General features: G+C 42.1%; 1 protein-coding gene across 1 annotated transcript in view; it reads left to right on the forward strand.

Moving 5' to 3' along the window:
• Positions 1 to 1,429: 1,429 nt before the first annotated feature.
• LOC146984310 (monocarboxylate transporter 1-like) overlaps positions 1,430 to 26,168 on the forward strand; it is a 42,748-nt gene continuing 18,009 nt past the window's right edge. The window contains exons 1-2 of the mRNA XM_085781373.1: positions 1,430 to 1,634; positions 23,950 to 24,280. Coding sequence (XP_085637499.1) covers positions 24,064 to 24,280 — 217 coding nt within the window. The 5' untranslated portion in view covers positions 1,430 to 1,634; positions 23,950 to 24,063. The remainder of the gene's footprint in view (positions 1,635 to 23,949; positions 24,281 to 26,168) is intronic.

A 26,168-nucleotide genomic window follows, 5' to 3' on the forward strand; every position in this document is an offset into this window, starting at 1 on the left:
TGATCCTTATCTATGGAAGCCCTAAAGGGCCAGGTCCGTATAAAATTTTTTATTACCGTTTTCTCGTGATAACGACTTATTATTTCGTTCTCTCGAGATAACAAAGTCCGTTTTCTCGTGATAACGAATTAATGTCATCTTGTTTTCTCGTGATAACGAAATAATCATAGAATGTGTTGTTGACATCGTTGCCTAGCAACATGTTTCCCCAGTGAAATCGCTTCTGCTTACGGGTAGGTAGCAGCTGGTTAGCCGCTGTATGTTCGTAGCAGGAGAAGCGAGTCTGTTGGAAACACTAACGTTACACATCTACAGATCTAACGTAACAGAAGAGATGTTTTCGTGTGATAATTGCCCAGAACCATGTGTAGAACTCAAATCAGTGAGCTAATTCATGTGATCACATCATCCTGATTTCAGCCTTCAAGAGCTGCCACTAACGTTAGTCTGCTCTGCTCTATTGAGGAGCTGTCAACAACAAAGTACCGGTAAGTTACACTTAACGTTAGTTTGTTTACTGAGCTGGGTTTATTTAAGGGGCTACAGGTTAGCATAAACACATGAGAGGTTGACTACGTTATCCGGCAGCTTCAGCTAAGGTAATGTTAGCTAGTTGCTGCTCAGATAAAGCTCATGAACACCATATGAACAGGTGTCTGTTGATTCGAGATACCATAATGTTATGATAAAGTAAGGTTGTGATTTCTGACAGCAGCAGCAGCCAGTAGCTAACGTTAGCTTAGCTGAAACAGGATAGATGGGACCACCGGCCGGTAACACCCAGCACAGTGACGTTATTCAAACTAACGTTAAGTGTAACTTACCGGTAAGTTGTTGACAGCTGGTGTGGACAATAACCACACCAGTGAGTAGAGTAGACTGAAGTTAACTGCCCCATGCTCGAGCTGAACAGTAGCCTCCTGTTGCTAGGCAACCATGTCAACACATTTTACCATAAAAAAAGTTATCACGAGAAAACTGTCTTTGTTATAACGAGATAACGAAATAAATTCATTCGTTATCACGAGAAAACGGACTTTGTTATAACAAAATAATAAGTCGTTATCACGAGAAAACGGTAATAAAAAAAATGATACGGACCTGGCCCTTTAGGGCTTCCGTACTTATCAATAGTAAACATAAAATATTTAAAATATTTCTTTAATAAAAACTTTGCTGTTGGTTGTCTTCTGTCCTATTTAAGATGTTTGATATAATTAAAACAATATTTAATTGATCTGATCCTTTAATCTATAAAAATTCTAGAATATTTATTGAATAAAAACTTTGCTGTTGTTTGTCTTCTGTACATAAACAGTTGCTCAGTGGCCTGTTTGCTGCTGCGCGTGCCCCCCCAGATTCCGCCACTGTGCTGCTGCGCATGCGCGGAGCAGCAGCGCCTCCCTCATCAGGAGCTGCGCTGTGTGTGCGTGTGTGAGTGTGTGTGTGTCAGTCAGACAGAGAGAGAGAGAGAGCGTGTGTGTGAATGCTCTTCAACGTGGAGCCATTATCACGACCAAGGGCACAGGGACTCTGTCACCCCGCAGACCGAACCGAGCCAAACCGAGCCAAGCCGAATTGAACCGAACCAAGCCGAGCTGAACTGGACCCAGTGGAGCCTCAGAGCCGAAGCGGTAAGTGACGAGTGGAGGAGCGGAGGAGACAAAGAGGCTGCTGGATGTGTGAACGGTTAACGGAGCTGCTGCTGCTCTGAATGAGCGGCTGCGGAGCTCCGGCGGCTCCCGGTGCTTCCTCCGCTCTGTGGCCGGGTTCCCCCTCTCTGTCCCGGGCTGCGGCCGCTGCTGCTCCCCGGAGACCTGGAGGCTTCATGCTGGTGCTGCTGCCGCTACTTTTACATCCACCGCATCTGTCTGAGCCCCGGGATCCGAGCTCCGAACCCCGCTCTCCGCTCTCTGGGCAGAGACGGACCCTACCCCGCAGGGTCCAGGGCCGAGTAGGGGGACCCCTGCCCCCCCCATCACCACCATCAGAGCTAATTAGAGAGAGACGGATGGATGTTAGTGAAGGGATAGTTCACCCAAAATTTAAATTTCACTCATTATCTACTCTAACCCTCATGTGGACTAAGGGCTGGGAGAAGTTTCAGAGTCCTCTGTAGCTTCTCTGAGTTACAGGGGGTCTCGGTGTAGCAGTGCATGTCCATATGACGGTTGCAAATGGATACCAACTGTCTTCGTAACAAAAAGACACACCAAAAAACATCCAAATACCTCCATCGTATGTAATGTCCGTCTTGTATTGAAGCCCCGAAATGTCAAATTTTGTCCAAATTGGACGAACTGGGAAGAGGAGCTTCGAGAAGCTTCCGCTACAAAACAAGCTTGAAATATAGACTTATTTAATTCTTTTTCGGGACAATTTTGCATTTCGGGGCTTCATTACAAGAGGGACATTACATACGAGCAGCATGGAGGTATTTGGATGTTTTTTGGTGTGTCTTTTTGTTACGAAGACAGTTGGTATCCATTTGCAACAGTCATAAGGACATGCACTGCTACGCCGATAAATTTAAATTTTGGGTGAACTATCCCTTTAGTTACACATCTCATCAGCAGTGTTGGGCTCCTTACTAGTCTCTATAGCAGCGGTTCCCATTAACCTTTTTTGGCTCGTGACCCCATTTTGACATCACACATTTCTGGCCGTTTATCAAGATGCACCAGCTCAGATATTTTTAAACTTTCATTTAATTGTCTGTCTTCGTTGTGTTGTATTATGTGGTCGTACGTCGCTGTTTTTATGTCACTGTTTCCTGTCAGTTCATTTATTGCCATGTTGTAGGTCACTGCTGCTGTAAGTTCTTGTTACTATGTTGTATATGTTGTTGTTGCCTATGTGTGCTACTGGCTATATTTTAGTGTTGTCTTGTTCTCTAGGAGGTCCCTCACCTCCTACCAGGCCACTGCTTAAATAAGAACATTTTTCTTAGCAATTCTTTGCCTGGTTAAATAAAGGTTGATGATGATGATGATGATCATTTGAACTCGATTTATAATCAAGAAAGTGAAAGTATAGAATCCAGCTGTTTTAGATTATGTGTGGTGTTTTTAATCATAATTTAGAATCATAATTAGTTATTTTTATCAGTAATTTTGTTTTTATCAATTACTAGACATTTCCGGCGACCCCACGTGGGGTCCCGACCCCAAGGTTGAAAAACACTTCACTACAGTAACTGAATTACTACATTATAAAAGTAACTAATTACCACGACAAGTAACAATTGCGTTTTTAAAATAAAATGCTCAAATATGTCAAATGACTTGGACTCGCCCCCCCTAACCTCCGTTTATCTGGAACTAAACAATAATCGGCTTTTTTCCAACTAGTTGATGGACTAAAATAAGAATGTGTAACCTAGGTAACGTACACTTTAACAGCTGTATTATTATTATTATTATTTAGTGACAGGATTTCTTGAGTCAAGTAATGGAGCTTTGTATTGTCAGTAACAGTAACTTTTATGATTGATTACTTGTTACTGGAAAAAGTATCGCCGTTAGTAACAGTTATTTTATAATGCTATTATTATGCTTTGTTTATTGTGTATTTACTATTTTATTCTTTATTTTTGTTATATATTCTGTGTCCCTGTGACTGTTAATGTAAACTCACACACACACACACACAGCCAGATCTTGAGGCTGCAGCTGCGTGTGTGTGGTGCAGCGGTGTGTGTCTCTGTGTGTGTGTGTGTGTGTGTGTGTGTGTGTGTGTGTGTGTGTGTGTGTGTGTGAGCGGTGTGTGTGTGTCACATCTATTGTTGTGCACATGAGGCTCAGTGAGTTTTGTCTCTTTGAAAGCTCACACGACCGCCACACGTGCTGCTGCCGCCGCCATTGTCCTGAAACAACCAGAGAGCCGCTCGTCGTCTATTAATAAGAGTGTGTGTGTGTGTGTGTGTGTGTGTGTGTGTGTGTGTCTGATCGTCAGGGTGACCGGTGGAAACAGTAGTTTATTACCTGGTGTCATGTTGAACGTCCTTCAGCGTGGTGGACGTCCTCTGTGAGGGACTGACAGGTTTACTTCCTGTAGATGTCAGTCCTCAGGTAAATGAAGGTGTTGTTGTTGTTTTTATTTAAAGCTTTATCGACGCCACGTCTCCGCGTTAAAGGGACAATTCACCCAAAATTGAAATTTCACCCATTATCTACTCCTCCTCATGTGGACTAAGGGCTGGGAGAAGTTTCAGAGTCCTCCGTGGCCTCTCTGAGTTACAGGGGGTCTCGGCGTAGCAGTGCATGTCCATATAACGGTTGCAAATGGATACCAACTGTCTTCGTAACAAAAAGACACACCAAAAAACATCCAAATACCTCCATGCTGCTCGTATGTAATGTCATAATCAGAATTTTTATTTGTCATTGTACAGCAGTACAACGAAATTAAAAATGTCTGTCTTGTATTGAAACCCCCGAAATGCGAAATTGTCCCGAAAAAAATTAAATAAGTCTATATTTCAAGCTTCTTTGAAGCAGAAGCTCCTCTTCCCAGTTTTTCCAAATTTGACAAACCGGGAAGAGGAGCTTCGAGAAGCTTCCGCTACAAAACAAGCTTGACATATAGACTTATTTAATTTTTTTCGGGACAATTTCGCATTTCGGGGCTTCAATACAAGAGGGACATTACATACGAGCAGCATGGAGGTATTTGGATGTTTTTTGGTGTGTCTTTTTGTTACGAAGACAGTTGGTATCCATTTGCAACCGTTATATGGACATGCACTGCTACGCCGAGACCCCCTGTAACTCAGAGAAGCCACGGAGGACTCTGAAACTTCTCCCAGCCCTTAGTCCACATGAGGGGGAGGAGATAATGAGTTTCAAATTTGAATTTTTAGTGAACTATCCCTTTAAGATCCAACCTGTCCACTTATTAATTCCACGCCGCCGTTGAGCAACAACCTGTAACTGTTTAGCTGATCTTTATTGTCTGGACTTGTTCACTGAGGAGCTGCTGACTCAACAGCTGCTGACTCGTCCTCTACCTGCACTAATGACACGACCTTCATCACCTATTGTTATTATTAATTAATCACAGCCATGTTGGTTTAACTCTGAGTGCAGAGGTTAATGTGTAAAGTGGAGCAGCAGAGACCAGACGTGTCCTGTGTGTGAGAGACAGGAAGTGTGGTGCTGATTAGGAGTTGGACGACTCAAACAGACATAGATGTTTGTCTGAAAATATTCATCTTTAACTTTAACAATGTTAGTTTTTTTAAATGCAAACTGGAGCTCATCTTATTTGTTGATGTGTTTTCACTTTTTATTCAGATGAAAACTGCTTCAGGTCAGGGGAAACAGTCATTATTTATATACTACATGTATATATAAAAAAAGTGGAGTAGAGCTGCAACATTTCTTAAATTAATTGAACAATAATCAATTATTCAACTATTTTGATAATCTAATAATCAGTTTGAGTAGTTTTTTAAAGAAAAAAAGTCAAAATTCTCTGATTCCAGCTTCTTAAATGTGAATATTTCTGGTTTCTTTGTTCCTTTATGACAATAAAAGTCTCTCTTTGGTTTGTGGACAAAACAAGACATTTGAGGACGTTGTCTGGTGGTTTGAACTTTAACAATGTTATTTTTTAAAATGCAGCTCATCACAGTTTAAAGGGATAATTCAGCATTTTGGCAAATTGGCCCATTGCCATAATCCCTATAGTCATAGCAGTAGGTTCGTTACCTTTAATTGTCGGTGCAAGATATTTTTAGAACGGCGGAGCAGAGCCGTGAGCTGCTCAGAGCTACGCTACGGAGGCTCATGAGATTTCTTGGTTTCCCTCATCAAACTCATCAAATACACAATCCAACAACTCCACAACGCTCTGGTGGACAAGTTGTGACCTGCACATTCACCACGCTATGAGATAATAACACAACGTTACCAGACAGAGTTGTTCTAGAGGGAAATTCATGCAAAACCGCTGATGCACGTTGCCTTCAGGGACAGTTTTTCAGCAAATTTACCTCTAAAACAACTAAGACATAGACGCTTGTTTATCCTGTTACATGCAGCGTCTGTTGTTGTTGTCTGACGTCTGCCCGATTTCATGTGAATGCAACATCAAGAATACGTTCAGATATGCAACCGCACCGCTAGATGGGGGGAATTCCTACATATTATACCTTTAATAAACACCTGACTGTGTGTGTGTGACCTTACTGTATGTGTTCATGAAGAGCCAATCAGCAGCCAGATCACAGCCTGGTCCCAACATGCTGCATGCTCATTGGCTCAGTGACACCGATGAGATTTACTCATATTACACCCAGACATCTTCATAATCTTCATCATCATCATCATCATCATCATCATCAGAGCTACAAGCATCAGATTCATTGATGAATCGTCTCAATAATAAACACAGAGGCGGAGCTGCAGCAGGTTTCTACATGTTGCATCAAGAGTGTGTGTGTGTGTGTGTGTGTGTGTGTGTGTGACTGACAGTTATATTTCCATGTGAAGTGGCTGTTTGCTGTGAGAAAACCAGGGTGTGTGTGTGTGTGTCTGTGTGTGTGTCTGTGTGTGTGTGTGTGTGTGTGTGTGTGTGTGTGTGTGTGTGTGTGTGTGTGCGCGCGTCTATAAACACACGTACACAGACTCTTAAGGACTAACGAGTCTCATGGCCACGAGGCAAAACTGACTAATTAAATCTGTGCAACTTTGTGTCTCTGAGCCGGTTCCTTCGTGTGTGTGTGTGTGTGTGTGTGTGTGTGTGTGTGTGTGTGTGTGTGTGAGTGTGAGTGCACATGTTGCAGCAAGAAGGGCTTTGCCTCTGTGTGTGTGTGTGTGTGTGCATACATTAAGGGTGAAGGTTGTTCTCAGGATTACAGGGAACATGTTTGTAATGAGACACGTTACACTGGAGCTGAGTGGCTGAGTGTGTGTGTGTGTGTGTGTGTGTGTTGTGTGTATTTCACAGAGTCATGGTGACTGTGTAGAAGCTGTAAACTCACTCATTCATACAACCCCCCCCCCCCCTCCCCCCTTCCTTCTCTGTGGTCACAAGTTTTCAATGAGCTCCAGTGTCTCTGTCCTCAGCAGGTCAGAGGGACACACACACACACACACACACACATGCACGCACGCACGCACGCACGCACGCACGCACGCACGCACGCACGCACGCACACACACACACACACACACACACACACACACTCTATTATCATCACCAGGATTATTATGCGTTCATTAATTTCACAGCTATGAATGTGTAAAATCCTATATAGTCAAAATATAATTACATTACTTGTTATATACACAAAATAGTTCCCTTTAAAAAAAAGAGTTGTTTTAGAGACTGCTTGATGAAAAACTGTCCCTGAAGGCAACATGCATCAGCTTTTTTGCATGAATTTCCCTCTAAAACAACTCTGTCTGGTAACGTTGTGTTATTATCTCATAGCGTGGTGAATGTGCAGGTCACAACTTGTCCACCAGAGCGTTGTGGAGTTGTTGGATTGTGTATTTGATGAGTTTGATGAGGGAAACCAAGAAATCCCATAATGAGCCTCCGTAGTGTAGCTCTGAGCAGCTCACGGCTCTGCTCCACCGTTCTAAAAATAGCTTGCACCGACAATTAAAGGTAACGAACCTACTGCTGTGACTATAGGGATTATGGCAATGGGCCAATTTGACAAAATGTTGAACTATCCCTTTAATATAGGACCAATTATTAACCCCCCAGGGGAAAAGTTTAACGTATTAAAGTCATTAATTGTCAGAAAAAAAGTTTTGGAGACATGTTTGTTTTTTCAGCTCTCTAACGTAACGTTAAGTGAACGATGTCAAACAACTACGCGATTAATTAATTACAAATGACACACTGACATTCAACAGCTGCTCCACTGCTTCATGTTTAGGCTGAAGAGTTACACACACGGTTGTTGTGTAACTTTGGTGAGTTTCTCAGAATCACCATCAGATACCTTTATAGTCATCATACATAGCAGTATATCTCAGCAGTATGGTGCATACATAGATAAAAAGAAGATGAGGTGTGAAATTGAAATGTTTAAATAATAGATAAAAACACAATAAACACCCGAGGCAGTCTTTGTCTTAGAGTGCAGTTCAAAACAAAGCAGCCACATCTATGGAAACAGCAGTAACAGTGAGGAGTTTAGAGTTCATTTGTGGACATGTTTCCTGGACAGTGACGGTGTTGAAGAGCCTTTATGATGAGTTGTTACCTGAGCTGTTTGACACTGTGGTGAAGTGAGAGAAGGAGAAAAGAGGTTGTTGTTGGAGCTGGAAGCAGCAGCAGCTCAGGAAGCTGCAGCATCAACGGCCTCATTGATGATGATGATTCCTCCAGGAGCTGACCTGCTTTACTAAGCTCTGTCTCTGGTCCAGTCTGTTCTGTCTGTGTTAAAGCAGAAGTCAGCGATCCGGTGGTTTTGGCTAACTTCCTGTCAGCAGATGGAGTTAGCAGTCCCCGCCCTCGTCCCTACGTCACCACATTCACGCGCATCCCTTGGCTGCACACACAGAGAGGACCGCCCCTTTATGCCGTTCTCTCTCCTCATTGGATAAAGGTTGTAGGATACAAGGAAAGTTTTCTCCTCGGCTTACAGCAGAGCAGAGTGACTGACAGACCCGTGTTTCAGACCAAACACTCTATATAAGTGATTGCTGTCGGAAGATACAACTATTTAAGACTTATATTAACACAAATATTCCACTTACTTCTGCTTTAAAGTCTGTCACTGATCATGACATCATCCAGGTGTGAAGCCTTGGTTACCTGAAGAAGGTTTCCCTCCAAACGTTGGTGTCATAATAAAATACTTCAGTTTGGAGTGTGAAAACATATAGATATGCATATTTCTTCATCAGTAGCTTGTTTTAAATCTCTACTCAAAACGTACTTCTATCAGAAAGCCTTCCCTGATTTTATCTGATTTTGTTTGATGTCACCTAATTTTCTTGGTTGTCATTTTAATTGTTTTTACTTGGAAAGCACTTTGTAACATTTGTTTTGAAAAGTGCTATAGCCTATAAATTAAGTTTATTGTTGTTGTTATTATTATTATTATTATTATTATTATTATTATTATTATTATTATCATATTATTATCATTTATTTGGAGGGTAAGCGTTGTGTTGAGTTGTGTTGTGTTTTGTGTTTTGTATTCCTAGTGACTGTGAGGTCTTGACTTCTGCAGCCGGCTGGTTAATCAATCATTAGGCTAAAATGAACTCAGCTCATTAAGTTAAAATTAGACGACTGGATATTTGATTATTAGATTATTAAATTATTAGATTGTTTTTCCAAGCTGAAACTTCCTAATGAGTTAAACACTAACATGTGTTACTAGACTAGTGTTCTGAACTGATTCATTATTTGTAATAGTTTATCACAGCTGGATTATTATAATTATAATAATTATAAGTCAATGAAAGAAAAGTACGAGGTAAATTACAGCAGAGACATTGAGACTTAAAGGTCAGACTCATTATATATGAACCTGTTCAGCTGGTCTCTGTGATATACACTTTAATACTGTGGGAATGCCCCCCCTCCACCCCCCCCCACTGAGAGGATTTATATACATATAAGGGCAGCAGCAGTATATCTCAGTATAATGTGCTCAGTGTCTGTGTGTCTTTGTGTTAGAGGCCGTGTGTTGTGTGTTGTGTTGAGCTCTGGGACGTCTTGTCCTGTGAGTGCTGCTAAAATAAAACAGGCCCCACTCTGCCCCCCCCTCCTCCATGTCCCCCCCCAGCACCGACCGTGTTTCTCTCCTTGAACGACCTTCCTGTCCCAGTCCAGGTGGTTGGAGGAACAGTCCACTTCTGTCTCTGACCTGAGCTCAGTGGAACCGGTTCAGTCCTGAAGTCTAATATAACGCTCGTTGTTTCTCTGAGCGGCGGCTGCTGCTTGTTCCTGGTTCAGCACGTTTACGTTATGTTGTCTGACTTTAATAAAGAAGAAGCTCATCTTTCTCTCTGCTGGAAAACATGACGGAGTCTGTTTGTGTCACAGTGTTGAGGTCGGATTTAGACTCATGTTGTCTCTGCTGCTGCTGCTGCTGCACATGAGGAGGCCTCGGTCAACTATCACCGTCTGGTTTAGATTCAGATTCAGATTCATAATTTATTGTCCCAGAGGGGAAATTCATTTTCACAGTTCTGTTCCAGACAAAAACACCAACACATGTTTAGGTGGACACACAGTTCTCTTGCTTCTCATTCTTCTCCTCCTTCTCCTCAGCTGTGTCTCAGGAGGCAGAGCCAGTCGGTCGGTCGGTGTCGGTGGGTGTTCGATTCCCGGCTCCTGTTGTCTGCATGTTGAATCGTACCCAAACTCTAAACGCCCCTAAACGGAGACATTTTGCCCCTAAACGGAGACATTTTGCCCCTAAACTGAGAAATTTTGCCCCTAAACGGAGACATTTTACCCCTAAACTGAGACATTTTGTCCCAAAACTGAGACATTTTGCCCCTAAACTGAGACATTTTACCCCTAAGCTGAGACATTTTACCCCTAAACTCAGACATTTGCTCCTAAACTCAGACATTTTACCCCTAAACTGAGACATTTTGCCTCTAAACGGAGACATTTTACCCCTAAACTGAGACATTTTGCCTCTAAACTGAGACATTTTGCCCCTAAACGGAGACATTTTGCCCCTAAACTGAGACATTTGCTCCTAAACTGAGACATTTTATCCCTCAACTGAGACGTTTTACCCCTAAACTGAGACATTTTTCTCCTAAACTCAGACATTTGCTCCTAAACTCAGACATTTTACCCCTAAACTGAGACATTTTGCCTCTAAACGGAGACATTTTGCCCCTAAACGGAGACATTTTGCCCCTAAACTGAGACATTTGCTCCTAAACTGAGACATTTTACCCTTAAACTGAGACATTTTACCCCTCAACTGAGACGTTTTACCCCTCAACTGAGACATTTTGCCCCTAAACTCAGACATTTTACTCCTAAACTGAGACATTTTGCCTCTAAACGGAGACATTTTGCCCCTGAACTGAGACATTTGCTCCTAAACTGAGACATTGTACCCCTAAACTCAGACATTTTGCCCCAAAACTGAGACATTTTACCCCTAAACTGAGACATTTTGCTCCTAAACTCAGACATTTTACCCCTAAACTGAGACATTTTGCTCCTAAACTCAGACATTTTACCCCTAAACTGAGACATTTTGCCCCAAAACTGATCCTAAGTTTAGGAGACAGTTTAGGAGACATTTTGCCCCTAAACTGAGACATTTTACCCCTACACTGAGACATTTTACCCCTAAACTGAGACATTTTGCCCCAAAACTGATCCTAAGTTTAGGAGACAGTTTAGGAGACATTTTGCCCCTAAACTGAGACATTTTACCCCTAAACTGAGACATTTTGCCTCTAAACTGAGACATTTGCTCCTAAACTGAGATATTTTACCCTTAAACTGAGACGTTTTGCCCCTAAACTGAGAAGTTTTAACCCTAAACTGAGACGTTTTGCCCCTAAACTGAGACGTTTTGCCCCTAAACTGAGAAATTTTGCCCCTAAACTGAGACATTTTGCTCCTAAACTGAGACATTTTACCCTTAAACTGAGACATTTTGCTCCTAAACTGAGACATTTTGTCCCTAAAATCAGAGACAGTGCAAGTAAACGTTTCATCTAGTTGGTCAGCTGCAACCAGTGAATTTACTTTCACTTTGTTTTGACCCGGTGAAACGTGGAGGGAGACTCAGAGACTCAGAGAATGTGGACTGGGCCAATGTGCTTTGCTTTGCAGGTCGGTTTACAGCGTGCAGCCCTAAATATTCAGCTTGCACTCTAACATTTTAAGTTATTGGGGTGGAGGTCAAAGTAATTAAACCACAACACCAACTGTAGTTGTTTTGTTTCTTGTTGAAATCCTCTCATAAATAAATACATAATAGTCCAACAGTTTGAATCAGAGGAGTCGGACGGGAACAGAGGTGATGATGTCATCAGCTCTCTGGTGACGGACAGATGCAAACAGCTGCATCTCTGTGGCGTGGCCGGTCTGGAGGGAACCTGAGGAAACCGTCTGGTAGAGAGTCTGTTGGCCCTGTAAACATGTCAGAGAGTCCTGGCACTGATCAGAGGTCAAAGGTCACAACCTCAGGGTTTCCACTTACATGCATGTTGTTGTGGCGGTCTGTCACAACACCACTGCTGCAGTATCGAGGCAGACACACCATAATAATCTACCAGTTACTAGGGCTGTTCAATTCTGCACAAAAATAAAATACAGATTTTCTTCTCTTAGAAAAAAAAAAGATTTTCCAATGACAAATAACTGTTTTAGTTATTATAAATAACTCTTTAATGTGCAGCTTAAAGGAACAGCTCACCAAAAAAAAAAAATGAAATTCAGTCATCAGTGACTCCCCCTCATGCTGATGAATACTCCAGAGTAGTTTTTTATTCCTCAAAGTGCATCTGGAGACCCGGGAGGCCGGTTCCTAGTCCAACCAAAACTTTATATGAGAGTAATAGGGCCCGACACAAAAACGTCCATAAAACTACACAACAACCATTTAATATTCCTCCACACTGCTCGTCCACTGCAATCCAAGTGTCCTGAAGGGAGATAGTCCAGAGTTCCCTAGGAAAATTCAATACGGGACTGTTTAGGGTGTAAAAATGTCCTCAATGACGTATAGTTTCCAGTAAACTCTGGACTATAATCCAGATGCACTTTGAGGAATAAAAAACTACTCCGGAGTATTCATCAGCATGAGGGTGAGGCAATAATGACTGAATGAATTTCATTTTTTGGTGAACTATTCCTTTAAAAACATCCCAGCGGAAACACTGAACATGTTTCTACTCAGAACTCGTGAGGAGTCATGAGCAGCTCCAACAGGACGACAGTGACCTGTGAAGGTCAAAGGTCACACTGCTGTGACATCATCACCGTGGTAACTGACAGTTCATCTCTCCGAACCTTCAGCTTCTCTGCAGCATCGTCTGTTGTCATGGCTACAGCTTTGTTCCTGTGGTTACTGTGAGTCTGGACGGGTGAGGGTGTAAACTGACACACACACACACACACACACACACACACACACACACACACACACACACACACACACACACACACACACACACACACACACACAGTGAAAGCAGTACTTCTAGTTTCATTCACATGGAGTCACACTGATCGTTTACAGTGTGTGAACTTTAATCTGTTTTTGTGTTGCTCTTCTTGTCGTCCGCTGTGTGTGTGTGTGTGTGTGTGTGTGTTGGTGCAGCAGTGACTTACACACCCAGTGACACACGTCATGGTGAGTGTGTGTGTGTGTTTGCCCTATTTCTTCATGTGGCTAAAAAACGAGGTGACCTGAATGTTCATGATGGGTGTGTGTGTGTGTGTGTGTGTGTGTGTGTCTGAATCAACAGAATAATCAGCTCATTATTTGTCTTCTCTGATCTCTACAGATCAATATTTACGTCTGTTCTCGGGTCGACTCGTCATCTAAACTCTGGTTGTTGTTGTTGTTGATAATCGGCTCCAGTTGTTGTTGAAACATCGTGTTCATCGTTTTGTTTATATATTTATCACTTTCCTCATGAGCTGAAACCTGAAACCTGAGACCAGACCTGACCAGACCAGACCGGGTCCAGACCGATCTGGTCTCAGCCGCCGACACCGACACCAGAGAGTTTACATGATTCTCATCTGACCCCACGATAAAAATCAAACAGTCTAAACTCATGTTCTTCTAATTTACTCCTTTAATGAATAACTGTTCTAGTCTTTAATCTTTAATCTCCACGGAGCTTCAGCAGCTGTTAAAGTCCGCCTCCCGTGACCCTTTTCGGTTATTTTAAAACATTCTCTGTGGTCTTTAAATTGTGATCATGAAGTTTTTAGCCAAAATCACAAAACGTGTGCCATTTCCCAGGGTTCTCCTTCTGCACAGCACCAGCAGCTCATTAGCAATGCACCTCTGGAGGGTGGGCGGAGACTGCTCTGCTCTGCACCCGCCCAGCCACCCCACCCCCCGCTTGCTGACAGCTGGACATTGTACAATTACCGATTCAGCGCGTTTAGCGTAAAACTGCACACTGGGATTCGATCCCAGACTGGAATATAGTCCTTGCTCACGGTGCAAGCTGCTCTACCAGGCGAGCTACACCTGTTACACCTTGACAGCTACACCGAGCTGTCAAGCCTTTCACCTCTGAGCCAGATGCAGAGCGGGGCGGGAGCTTGTAGCACTAGTATAATAGTAGTAGTAGTTAGTAGTAGTAGTAGTAGTATAGTATAGTATAGTGCCCTCCCCTGGAGCTGTGACACGTCAGCTCCAGTCTCCCTGAAACTGCCGGTTTGCGTCTGCCATTGGTTCACAGCAGTTTAAAGGCAGAAAAACTCAGAAATGCAATTTTGCACTTTCTGCTGATATGTGCTCTAACACAAGAAAAATGCCACAGGAACATGTGAAAAGCACGAAAAACATGATTTTCATGGGAGGGGGTCTTTAAAGGTAGAGTCAAGTCGCCCTCGTGTCGTTCCTTCTCTCTGAACAGCTGGAGGTAACTTGGTCCATTGTCACTCCAGAGCTGTAGATCACCCACAATGCATTGCAACGGTGTAGAGTGAGCTGAGTGAAAGGACGTCTAAGGTGCTCACTAATTGGTGCAGCTGTGGCGAGCAGGAAGTGTGTTGTTGTTGGTTCGACCTTTTTTATGCCTGTTCTTTGCAAAGAATTAAATAGATTTTTCATATCCAAACTAAGTTAAATTTTTTAAGTATAATTTTTTTTGCATAACTTAATTGTTGAGTTGCAGGAAGAACATTACGCCGAGGCCTGTGGAATTAGTTTTGTATCGAATGAATCCATCCAAACAAAACCTTTTCAACGTCAAACAACAATATAGAACTTGAGTTGTGAGATTTTGATATTGCTGCATAGAGAAGAAAGAGCGAATGATACAGTTGATCTACAGTAAACGCTCTGAAATTCAAGGATATCATTTTTCTTTTCACAGTAGAGCCGTGAAATAGGTTTTAATTTTTGATATAAATGGTCTTAAAAAGTTTTTAAAAAGACTTTAATTGAACCTGAAGAAACCTGTAGGAACCCTGTTTCTCATGTAAACGTTGTGACTCAGAGATCAGATCCACGTCAGGTTTGTGCTGCAGTCTGAACAACCAGGGGTAGAGTGTGTTCACTTTATGACACACACACACACACACACACACACACACACACACACACACACACACACACACACACACACACACACACACACACTTTCCCTGCGTGTGACCGAGGGCGAGCGAGAACGAGGGAAAGTGAAGCTGCTGCAGGAACACATGGCTCCAGTGTCCAGACAGAGAACAGGACCAGTGTGTGGCCGAGCAGCATGTGACGGTTTACATGGCAGAGTGGGTGAGGTCAGAGAGGGGGAGGGGGGAGGGGGGTCAAGGGGGGTCGGTGTGTAACTCCTCTAGACGACCTGCAGGAACGTAACTGACATGTAGTCTGAGCTGACGACCTGCACTGCAAAAACTCAACATCTTTCCAAGAATATTTGTCTTATTTCTTGTCAAAATGTCTCATTTCTAGTCAAAACTAACCTCTTTCCACTTTAAATAAGACTCATCACCTAAAAATTAACTTGTTTTTAGATCATTTTCACTTGTTTCAAACAAATATTCACTTGCAATGAGTAGAAAAATCTGCCAGTGAAAGCTTTGAAAGTTTTTTGTGCGTGTAATAGACAAGGCAAGGCAATTGTAGCAATAACAGTTATAAGGATGAAAAACTTGCTCCACTATCAGATTTTTCTACTTATTCCAAGTGAAAATTTGCTTGAAAGAAATAAAAAGTGTCTAAAAACAACCTACTTTTTTTAATGTGATGAGTCTTATTTTAAGTAGAATTAGATTTGTTTTGACTAGAAATGACATTTTGACTAGAAATAAGACAAATATTCTTATAAGTAAGGTAAGATATTTTGAGTTTTTGCAGTGCAGGATCAGGTGGAGTCACAGTGTAGGCACAGTGTAAACACACACACAGAGCGGCCACGCCTCCCGCTCCGATCTCAGATCTGTGGTTTCAACAGTCGGTTCCTGTTCCTCATCAGATGTGAAGAGCGTCCGACTGAAACCAGCTCAGTTTGTTCCGTTTGCTCTGTGGCTCGAGGTCGCCGCTGTTTGCTCACGCCGTCGTGCGGTATGTGATGTCATCGGTGCAGCAGAGCGCCAACAGGAAGTGGAGCTGAGAGCTGCAGACGTGTTGACTTCAGTCTCAGTCTGTCCTCAGACTTTCTGCCTGTTCAGTCACATAAGCCCCGCCCCCTCTCACCTCTGTGTTTATGTCTGGGTTGGATTCTCTACATCATTTAAACACTTTAAACTTTATTGCTTTTAACCCTGAGCTCTTCAGGTGTGGTGTCTCCTCCTCTGTGTCTCTAACCCTCCTCTCCTCCATGTGCCTCCATCTGTTTCCAACAACGAAGCCGGTGAGAAATCAATCCATGGAGCGGTGGATAAGGTTATTTATCACACTGCAAAAACCCCAAATCTTTCCAAGAATATTTGTCTTATTTCTTGTCAAAATGTCTCATTTCTACTCAAAACTAACCTCTTTCCACTTAAAATAAGACTCATCACTTAAAAATAATCTTATTTAGATCATTTTCACTTGTTCCAAACTAATTTTCACTCGTTTCAAGCTAATTTTCACTTGAAATAAGTTTTTTGTGCTGTTTGTGAGAAAAACCTGCTCCACTGTCAGATTTTTCTACTTATTTCAAGTGAAAATAGACTTGAAAGAAGTAAAACGTGTTTAAAAATAAGCTGCTTTTGATGTGATGAGTCTTATTTTAAGTATAATGAAATTTGTTTTGACTAGAAATAAAACAAATGTTCTTGGTAAGAGACTCGAGTTTGAGTTTTTGCAGTGCATCTACCATGTTACCATGGTGATATCTGTGTAGTCTTATCTGTCATCAACAAGAGATTGCGGGTTACGGGTTAGCGCGTTACGTTTGTGCGGCCGTGTCGCCATGGAGACGAGAGCTGGGACACCGGGTCGGAGGCTCTGATCTTACAAGGTTGGTTTTCAGCCAAGAGACGCTCCATTCTCCCTGGAACTAGTTACAACTCACTGATTTAAAGGGACAGTTCAACATTTTGGCAAATTGGCCCATTGCCATAATCCCTATAGTCATAGCAGTAGGTTCGTTACCTTTAATTGTCGGTGCAAGCTATTTTTAGAACGGCTAAAACAACTCTGTCTGGTAACGTTGTGTTATTATCTCATAGCGTGGTGAATCTCAATATTGAAATTTGGGTCACTGTGACTCATTTTGCTGGATTAGCTCACATAAAACTAAAACTAACTTTTTAAATACGTTGTGTATAAACTTTTCTGTGTCAGTCTCAGTCTGGTGAAACTCTGTGTTTTCTGGGTTTCGTCCTTTAGTTCTGGTGAATTACAACTTTCTCTTTTAATGTTGCATCAGACGTGTGGAAACAAAAAAAAAAGTGTTCACAGTCAAGATGAGTCAGGCTGCAGCATTTCACCGTGTGTGTGTGTTTGTGTGTGTGTGTGTGTGTGTGTGTGTGAGAAGCTGTAGCAGGTGCACAGATCTGTTTCAGTGTGTGTGTAGTAATGTAACACACATGTAACCTGTCCACTAAGCACCATACATGTGCGTGTGTCACATGTTTTTCCCGTGTGAAGTGATGTGATAACGCAGCAGCAGCAGCACACGGTCGTTAGTGATGATGTCACCTGTCGGAGCTGGACACACCAACCAGCTGTTTGTTTAAAGGGTTATTACACTAAATAAGTGTTGAACAGTGAAACGCAGCGAGAGCAGAGCAGCGGTTATATAACCAGCAGCCTGACTCCAGATCAGCCCTAATATGGGCCAGTTGTTCTCTGTCAGCGTCGGTGTGGATGAAGCGTGTGTGTGTGTGTGTGTGGCTGCTTCACACAGACTGACCAGTGATCAGCTGTGACACGTCCTGACTCCTGTCCAGGTGTCTCAGCTGATCAGAGATCAGCCGCTGTAATAAAGTTTAACTCGGTGAGTTTAAAGCCGTGGATCAGTGTCAGTGCAGATCTGAGTGTTAGGATCATCTAATAAAATAACCATAATATCTGCTGCTTTTCATTCACAATATGCTAATATCAGTGGATCGACATTAGAGCAGAAGTAAGCGGAATATTTGTGTTAATATAAGTCTTAAATAGTTATATCTTCCGACAGCAATCACTTCTATAGAGTGTTTGGTCTGAAACACGGGTCTGTCAGTCCCTCTGCTCTGCTCTGAGCCGAGGAGAAAACTTTCCTTGTATCCTACAACCTTTATCCAATGAGGAGAGAGAACGGCATAAAGGGGCGGTCCTCTCTGTGTGCGCAGCCAAGGGATGCGCGTGAATGTGGTGACGTAGGGACGAGGGCGGGGACTGCTAACTCCATCTGCTGACAGGAAGTTAGCCAAAACCACCGGATTGTTTACTTCTGCTTTAAAGGAGACATATTCTGTCTCTTCTCCACCAATTAAACCAGTACCCAGGTTCTTAAAGTCATGTCTGTTCTGCTTCGGTCCAAATCCTCTAGGGATCACACGTCACAGCTCTCTCTGTTCAGAACGGCTGGGGGCGAAGGAGATTCACAGCTGATGTGTTTTTGCTTCTTTCTTTTCTTTTTGTCACCGTCTTTCCTGTTTGTGTCATTTTTTGTGGAGCGCAAAGAGCAAAAAGCCGGCTCTTTTTGTATGCTTTCAGAGTAGTTGATCAGGTAGTTGTATGTCTAGATGCTGCAGGTCTGGGATGTCCAGTTTGCGTGTGCGCTAATGTGGCTCTTTGCAGCACCACCGTAAAAAATGTGGCTCTTAGACCCTGGCTGGTTGGCCACTCCTGCTGTAGTGTATTGTACTGTAGTAGCCTAAAGTACACTGTGTTGTGTAGTGTAGTGTAGTGTCAGCAAAACAAAGTGTGTTGGTCATGTGCAGCGTTTCCAGAGCGTGAGACTAATTCACTCTCTTCATGCTGATCATTATTGATTGTTGATCTCATTCACAGATGATCAGTGTGATGTCATCATCCAGCTGCTGCACAGGGTCGGTCACAGTGACGCTTCAGTTCAGTGTTAGATAGATATACAGTATGTAGAGATGGATGGATGGATGGATGGATGGATGGATGGATGGATGGATGGATAGATGGATAGATAGATAGATAGATAGATAGATAGATAGATAGATAGATAGATAGATAGATAGATAGATAGATAGATAGATAGATAGATAGATAGATAGCTATCTAATAGTTAAAAACATATTGCACCAGCAGAAAGACAGTTGCACATGTACAGTAGTTGCACAGGAGTAGGGATGTCACGATTACTTGTTTTCACAGTTAATCGTGGTATTAAACGCCACAATTATTTAATCGTAAAGATTCCTAAATACCGTTACTTTCACAAAAATTTTATGTTGGAACCATATCAGCAGATGTGCGCAAAAATAAAGGTAAATGCACCGATACTGGTCCATTTAATAACGTAACATTGAATTGGTAGGAATTTAAATGTTAGCGTGTCATTTTTCATTTAAAAAAAAAGCAAAACAAAACAAAAAACGATAAAAAAAACACAAACATTTGGTATAGATGACAATTCATGACCTGAATATTTCACACATTTCCTCTAGGGATTAATAATTGGCCATATATTAATAGATACTTGAAATATTTTGTGTAAACGTATGAGTAATGTAATTATATTTTGACTGTATTTTATTTTACACATTCATAGTGTTGTGAAATTAATTAATGCATAATAATTGGGATAATCGTAACACCGTGATTATTTCTCTGACAATAATCGTACCAAGAAAATTTGTAATCGTGACATCCCTACACAGGAGTTCATAAGAAAGACACAAGTAAAATCCAGTCCAGGAGCTGCATCGGCCCAAACACTTCCTGTGTGTGTGTGTTCATCCTGGTGGTGGTTTCTGCAGAGGGAAGTGAAAACTGAGCTGTGAAGTTGTGAGCTGTGTGTGTGTGTGTGTGTGTGTGTGTGCAGTGACACAGAGAGAGTTAACCAGTGACAGTTAGTGTAATGATTGGTGGAGTGGAGCTGTTTACAGCACGGAGACGCTAAACGCCATGTAGGGCAACGTGACGCCGCCGGTCATTACTACACACACACACACACACACACACACACACACACACACACACACACAGACACACACACAGAGCAGTGAGAGAGTAACAATGTACAAAACAGTCATAAATAGACACAAACAAACAAACACAATAAAGCTGAGTGGACAAACAGCCCGAGCAGCAGCAGCAGAGGAAAAGAGGAAGATGATGGTGATGATGGTGATGATGTCAGAGCGCAACAGAAATAGCTCACTTTATTTGCGTCCTCTCCTCGGTGGAAACGAGGACGAGTGAACGGAGGTGAAGAGAAGAGAAGAAGAGACTGAGGAGACTGACAGACAGCCGTTACCATGGTTACAGCCTGCTGCCAGTCAGTCAGTCAGTCAGTCAGTCGGTGTGCTGCCTTCAGGGACCTGTGTGTTATTTCTACATTCACTCTGTGTGTTCTTAGTGAACGTGGTGAGAGTGGACGGTCAGTGAAGGCATCACAGACTCTTAATGCAATAATTATATTAAATTAAATTAAATTAAATTAACTTTAGCTTCAGTAACAGTTTAATAATCTGCACAGGACCAGTCAGACCTGCTGCTGCTCCACTGAGGACCAGTCAGTATACAGACAGCAGCAGGAGGTAAATTTAGAGGTAAATACAGAGACTGCTTGATGAAAAACTGTCCCTGAAGTTTAGTTTAGTTTAGTTTTTTTTATTTGCACATTATATAACCTGCATAAACAATGGAAATAGTAAAATTAGGCAACGTGCATCAGCGGTTTTGCATGAATTTCCCTCTAAAACAACTCTGTCTGGTAACGTTGTGTTATTATCTCATAGCGTGGTGAATGTGCAGGTCACAACTTGTCCACCAGAGCGTTGTGGAGTTGTTGGATTGTGTATTTGATGAGTTTGATGAGGGAAACCAAGAAATCCCATTAGCCTCCGTAGCGTAGCTCTGAGCAGCTCGCGGCTCTGCTCCGCCGTTCTAAAAATAGCTTGCACCGACAATTAAAGGTAACAAACCTACTGCTATGACTATAGGGATTATGGCAATGGGCCAATTTGCCAAAATGTTGAACTGTCCCTTTAAGGCTCCTCTTTAAGCTGCAGTCTTTCACAGCGGTCTGATGGTGAGTTCACCTCGGCTCCTCGGTCTAATCCCTGTGTTTGGGCTGCAGGGTAAACTCTGCTGGTATGTTGGCCTGCAGCCCGGTGCTCTGGTGTTATAACATCATCACAAACACTAATATTTAGTTTCTTCCACCTCCTCTCGTCCTCTCGTCCTCTCATCCCTCCGCCCCTTCACGTCTCATATTAAAAGAGACGTATTCTGCCTCTTCTCCACCAATTGACCTATGGCTAAGCCACGCCCCCAAACGCGATGAGCCAATCACAGTGAGCATAGCTAGCCCATACACTCTTTCATTCTCTGCTTCCATGTCCATTGAAATGCATTGCAGTTAGTCAGCTTTCATTCGTTTTTACATGTTTTTTCTTGACATTTTAAGTTTAAAATGGTCAAACGGTGTGCATGGGGTATGCAACTCTGACACTAGGTATCCCGAGAGGCTGGGCGGCGGGGTGCATTTTTTTTTTACCTTTTCCCAAGCCACATCTCAACCGAGAGAAGTGTCTGCTCGGGATAAAGTTATGCGGTAGACCACAACAACACCAACTAAACGTGGATAAAATTAACAAGGATGCCTACATCTGTTCTAAGTTAAGTCAACAACGTATTTGAGGCAACATATTGTCAGAGATGTTTAGATGTTAGCCAGCATAAAGTCAGCTAGCTTAATGCTAACGTATAATGTAAAACTCCATAGACAGGCTACCAGAAATTAGCCCGTCGCTATCGGCGACAGCCATAGCAGTAAAGCTAAGTGAAGTTTTGGTGACTTCGAGATGATATTTAATCTTTCTGTCTCCAAAAATCATCAATTGCCTCCTGTGAAATGTCTCTACTGTGACAGCTGCCATAGCAACTGTCACCGGATGTTGACTGTTTGTCCGAGTGAGTGGAGGGGGTGGGGCTTAGCCAGAGGTCAATTAAAAGTCCTCTCTGTTCTGCTTCGGTCCAAATCCTCCAAGGATCAAACATCGCAGCTCTCTCTGGTTTCAGTGTCACTGTCCCTTTAAATGCTAATGAGCCACCAGGCCCCGCCTCCTCTACAGGTATCTGCACTCACAGGTAGGGGCGGGGTTATGCTACTTAGAAACCTAATGACATCACTGTCAGACAGCTGAGGGAACAGCTGGTAAAACCACATGGATTCAACCTCAGGAGCCTGAACAGCACTGACTTATTGTTGATTCTCACATTTTAGGGGCTGGAATATCTGTTAAAGTTAAAATGTACAGAGTATGTCTCCTTTAAAGAGTGTTTAATTAGTTCAAGGTCATTATATCTTTAAAATTTTCATTAGTTTTTATTTTTATTTAGTTTTACAGTTGTTTTTGTTTTTTTTTACAAGGTATTACAAAAAGTCAGTATCATATGCAACAATGTTTTGTGATCAGAGCATTTTTTTTAGTCTCGATTTGAATCTGGGTAAAGAGAGAAACAGTAAATAAATGCATATTTTTATTCCATAACTGGGCTCCACGGTATCTTATTGAAAACTGTCCACGAGATGTCTGATACAAAGGTAGATACTAGATATAGGTTATTGATTTGTCCAGTGGAATATTGATGAACCTGAGAAGTACAAATGAAAAATGTTGTAAGGCTGTAGGCATCGTGTGTTTAGACATAGCCTATTTGAAAGATGTTAATTAAGCAATATATCACATATATCACAGTCCATTTTTTAACATCGTAACAACATGCAACAGTCCGTTGTCATGGATACATGACAACAACTTCCATTCATACCAGTCCTACGTGCCTGAGGCGGAGTGATAGCCTACGCTGTGATAAGGCTTTAGAATAGTAGCCGTGGTATCCACAAGTTTCCGAACGTCATCTATGGTCAAACCCGGAAGCCGGTTTTGCCGGTTTGGTGGAATTGTACGTTTACGTTTCCATGGTTTTCAGTCATTTTTTAACACGGATGTCAGTTTGTGTGATATTCACTGTTAAAAGCTGGTGTGATGATCCATGCGTTTTACAGATTTTCATTGAAAAAAAAAAAAAAAAAATCCATGCATTTACCGCGACTACCGAAACCATGGAAACGTGAACATAAAATTCCACCGGAAGAGCAAAACCGGCAAAACAGGCTTACGTTTTTGACGTTCGGAAAAAGGTGGATATGCTCATTATACCACGGCTAACAACCAATCAGATCGCCGGATTTCACCTTTCCATTTTATAATATCAAAACTAGATAATACATTAGGCCTACATTTCAAGAATAGTGGAGCGGTGGCATCATAATGTTTTGTTTTGTTGTGTTTTGTTTATTTTATGGTGATTGGTTGTTGTTGTCATTTTGTTTCCTTTGTTTTGTATGTTTTATAGCAAGAATGTTGCTCAGTGACAGATTACTTGGAAAATTGGATATTGAGTGAGGTGCAGGCAATATAAGATGTATCTTCTCCCTGCTCCCTTCCAACCAAAGGAAGAAATGTTATGATGATATTGTCAAATTGTGAAATTGCCTTGGTTGGAATAAATAGAAAGAAAGAAAGAAAGAAAGAAAGAAAGAAAGAAAGAAAGAAAGAAAGAAAGAAAGAAAGAAAGAAAGAAAAAGTTGCCATTCTAACAAAACTATAATGACCCTGGATCAGTTTCAGTCTCTCAGTTGGTTGAACCAGTTTTCTCTTCTCTGTTCCCAGATCTTCAGTCTCCAGTCCTGATCCAGTGACCAACATAGACCTTCCTCCTCCTCCTCTTCTTCTTCTTCCTCCTCCTCCTCCTCCTCCTCCTCGTTGCCCCCGGCAGCAGCAGCGATGCCCCCGGCGCTGGGCGGGCCTCAGGGCTACACGCCCCCTGAGGGCGGCTGGGGCTGGGTGGTGGTGGTGGGCTCCTTCATCTCCATCGGCTTCTCCTACGCCTTCCCCAAGTCCATCACCGTCTTCTTCAAGGAGATCGAGGCCATCTTCGACGCCACGCCCAGCCAGGTGTCCTGGATCTCCTCCATCATGCTGGCCGTCATGTACGCTGGAGGTACGTGTCTCTGTGTGTGTGTGTGACGCTCTACACACAACAGCTGATTATCTCCAGCTGAGTAAACGCTGCCAGCGACGGTTGTAATTAATAAATCAATGGTTCCCTCTTCACCCTCCTCCGTCCTGCAGCTCATTAAAGGGATAGTATCATTTTGTGTGGTTGTATGATCTACAAATAGCCCCTAAGTACTTTAATTGCAGTAGAAGACTCTCTGCACTCCTCCCGTTAGCAACGCCAGCCCATAATAGCCCTGCCCAGAGATTTACAACATACAGTGTTGTGAACAGACCCAAAGAAACGGCCTATTTTCACGGCCTAAAAGAGGTTTTACCTGAAAAAAAAAAAAGTCTGCCCCATTTCACCTGAATGCAACATCAAGAATACGTTCAGATATGCAACCGCACCGCTAGATGGGGGGAATTCCTACACATTATACCTTTAATAATACACATGAAACACACAATAGTTGATCAGAAAATTACACCATTAATCACAAGTATCTGTATGGACATTAATGGTCAAGTCAAACTTCAAGCTGCTCTGGGGTCAGTTTGTCTGCTGAAGTCTAGTTTCAGTCTGGTGTTTGTTTACCGTTGAGGCTTCCTTCATATTTACGTCTGAGCAGCTCCAGTTATTTTAAACCTGCAGCTCGTGTCGGGACGTCAGCACTTTCCCTGGCAGCTCCTCGTTTTTCACTCTTCACTGGAGCAAAGCCAAATAAACCGACTCTTTCTGTTTTTACTCTCCTCCTCCGTATCAGTTGTTTCTCACAGCAGAGAAAAGTCTGGACACAATGTGGGAAACTGAGACTTTGGAGGAGAGACATGAAAAACAAGAGGATGTTTGTTCTGCTGTAATCTGACTACAACACACACACACACACACACACACTAGATTACAGATTACATTCAGTTTGACTGCAGCAGGTTAACAGTCAGCATTACAACATCATTACATACAAAGGAGAAGTTAAAAAAAAAAAACAGAAGCTGCAGCCACTTTATGAAAAGGTGTTTGGTTGTTCCTGGTTAATATTTGACTGTACTGGTGTGTGTGTGTGTGTGTGTGTGTGTGTGTGTGTGTGTGAGTCGTTTCTTAACGAGCACAATTTCCACATTGTTGCTATGATGAGACAAACACGTAGACCACCGGGTCCACATGAACTGAATGTACTGATATATACACTTACATACATTTACATTTACATTTACATACATGTACAAAGCTTGATCTCTTTTTCCCATTCTATTTTATCATAGGCGAAATTATCAATCGAAATCGAAATTATCATCTGTACAATCATGCAGTTGATTCACTGTAGTCCTGTTTATACAGAGGCATCATGCAAAATTTAATGTTAAAACAGTTCATCAAGTGGAAGATGAAATGATCTCTAAAAGACATAAAGTTAAACATGAAACACTCTTTTTCAATATTTTAATCAATATAGTTAGTTTTCTACAGTTTCAGGGAGAGTTTCTGTCAGTTTGAACATGGAAAAGATGAAGCCAGTTAGCTTTCTAGTAGAGACGTAACAAATACAAACACTTGTAAAATGACAACTTGAAGTTTTTAAGACTCCGTTTGGATGAGTGATGAGTTGTTCAGTCGTTAGAAGGAAAAGAAACCTGGCTTCCTGTCTGGACTTTTTCCAGACTTTAAGCTAAGTTAAGTTAGTAACCAGCGCCTCATGTGTGGGTCAAGTTTTGGGATCCAATTCTCATCAAACTCTCTGCAAGAAGAAGAATAAATGCATTCCCTAAGAATAACTATGTTGAACTGTTACAGATAAACTGTGTAAAGCTGTTGGCTTTAATATTAAATACTGCTAAATGTATCAATAACTTTTATACTTGATGTGTTTGTTAGTTCCTTAGTTTACTTG

This window comes from Trachurus japonicus, chromosome 7, assembly GCF_045865225.1.
Source record: "Trachurus japonicus isolate A0001 chromosome 7, Traja_1.0".
Taxonomy (NCBI): Eukaryota; Metazoa; Chordata; class Actinopteri; order Carangiformes; family Carangidae; genus Trachurus; species Trachurus japonicus.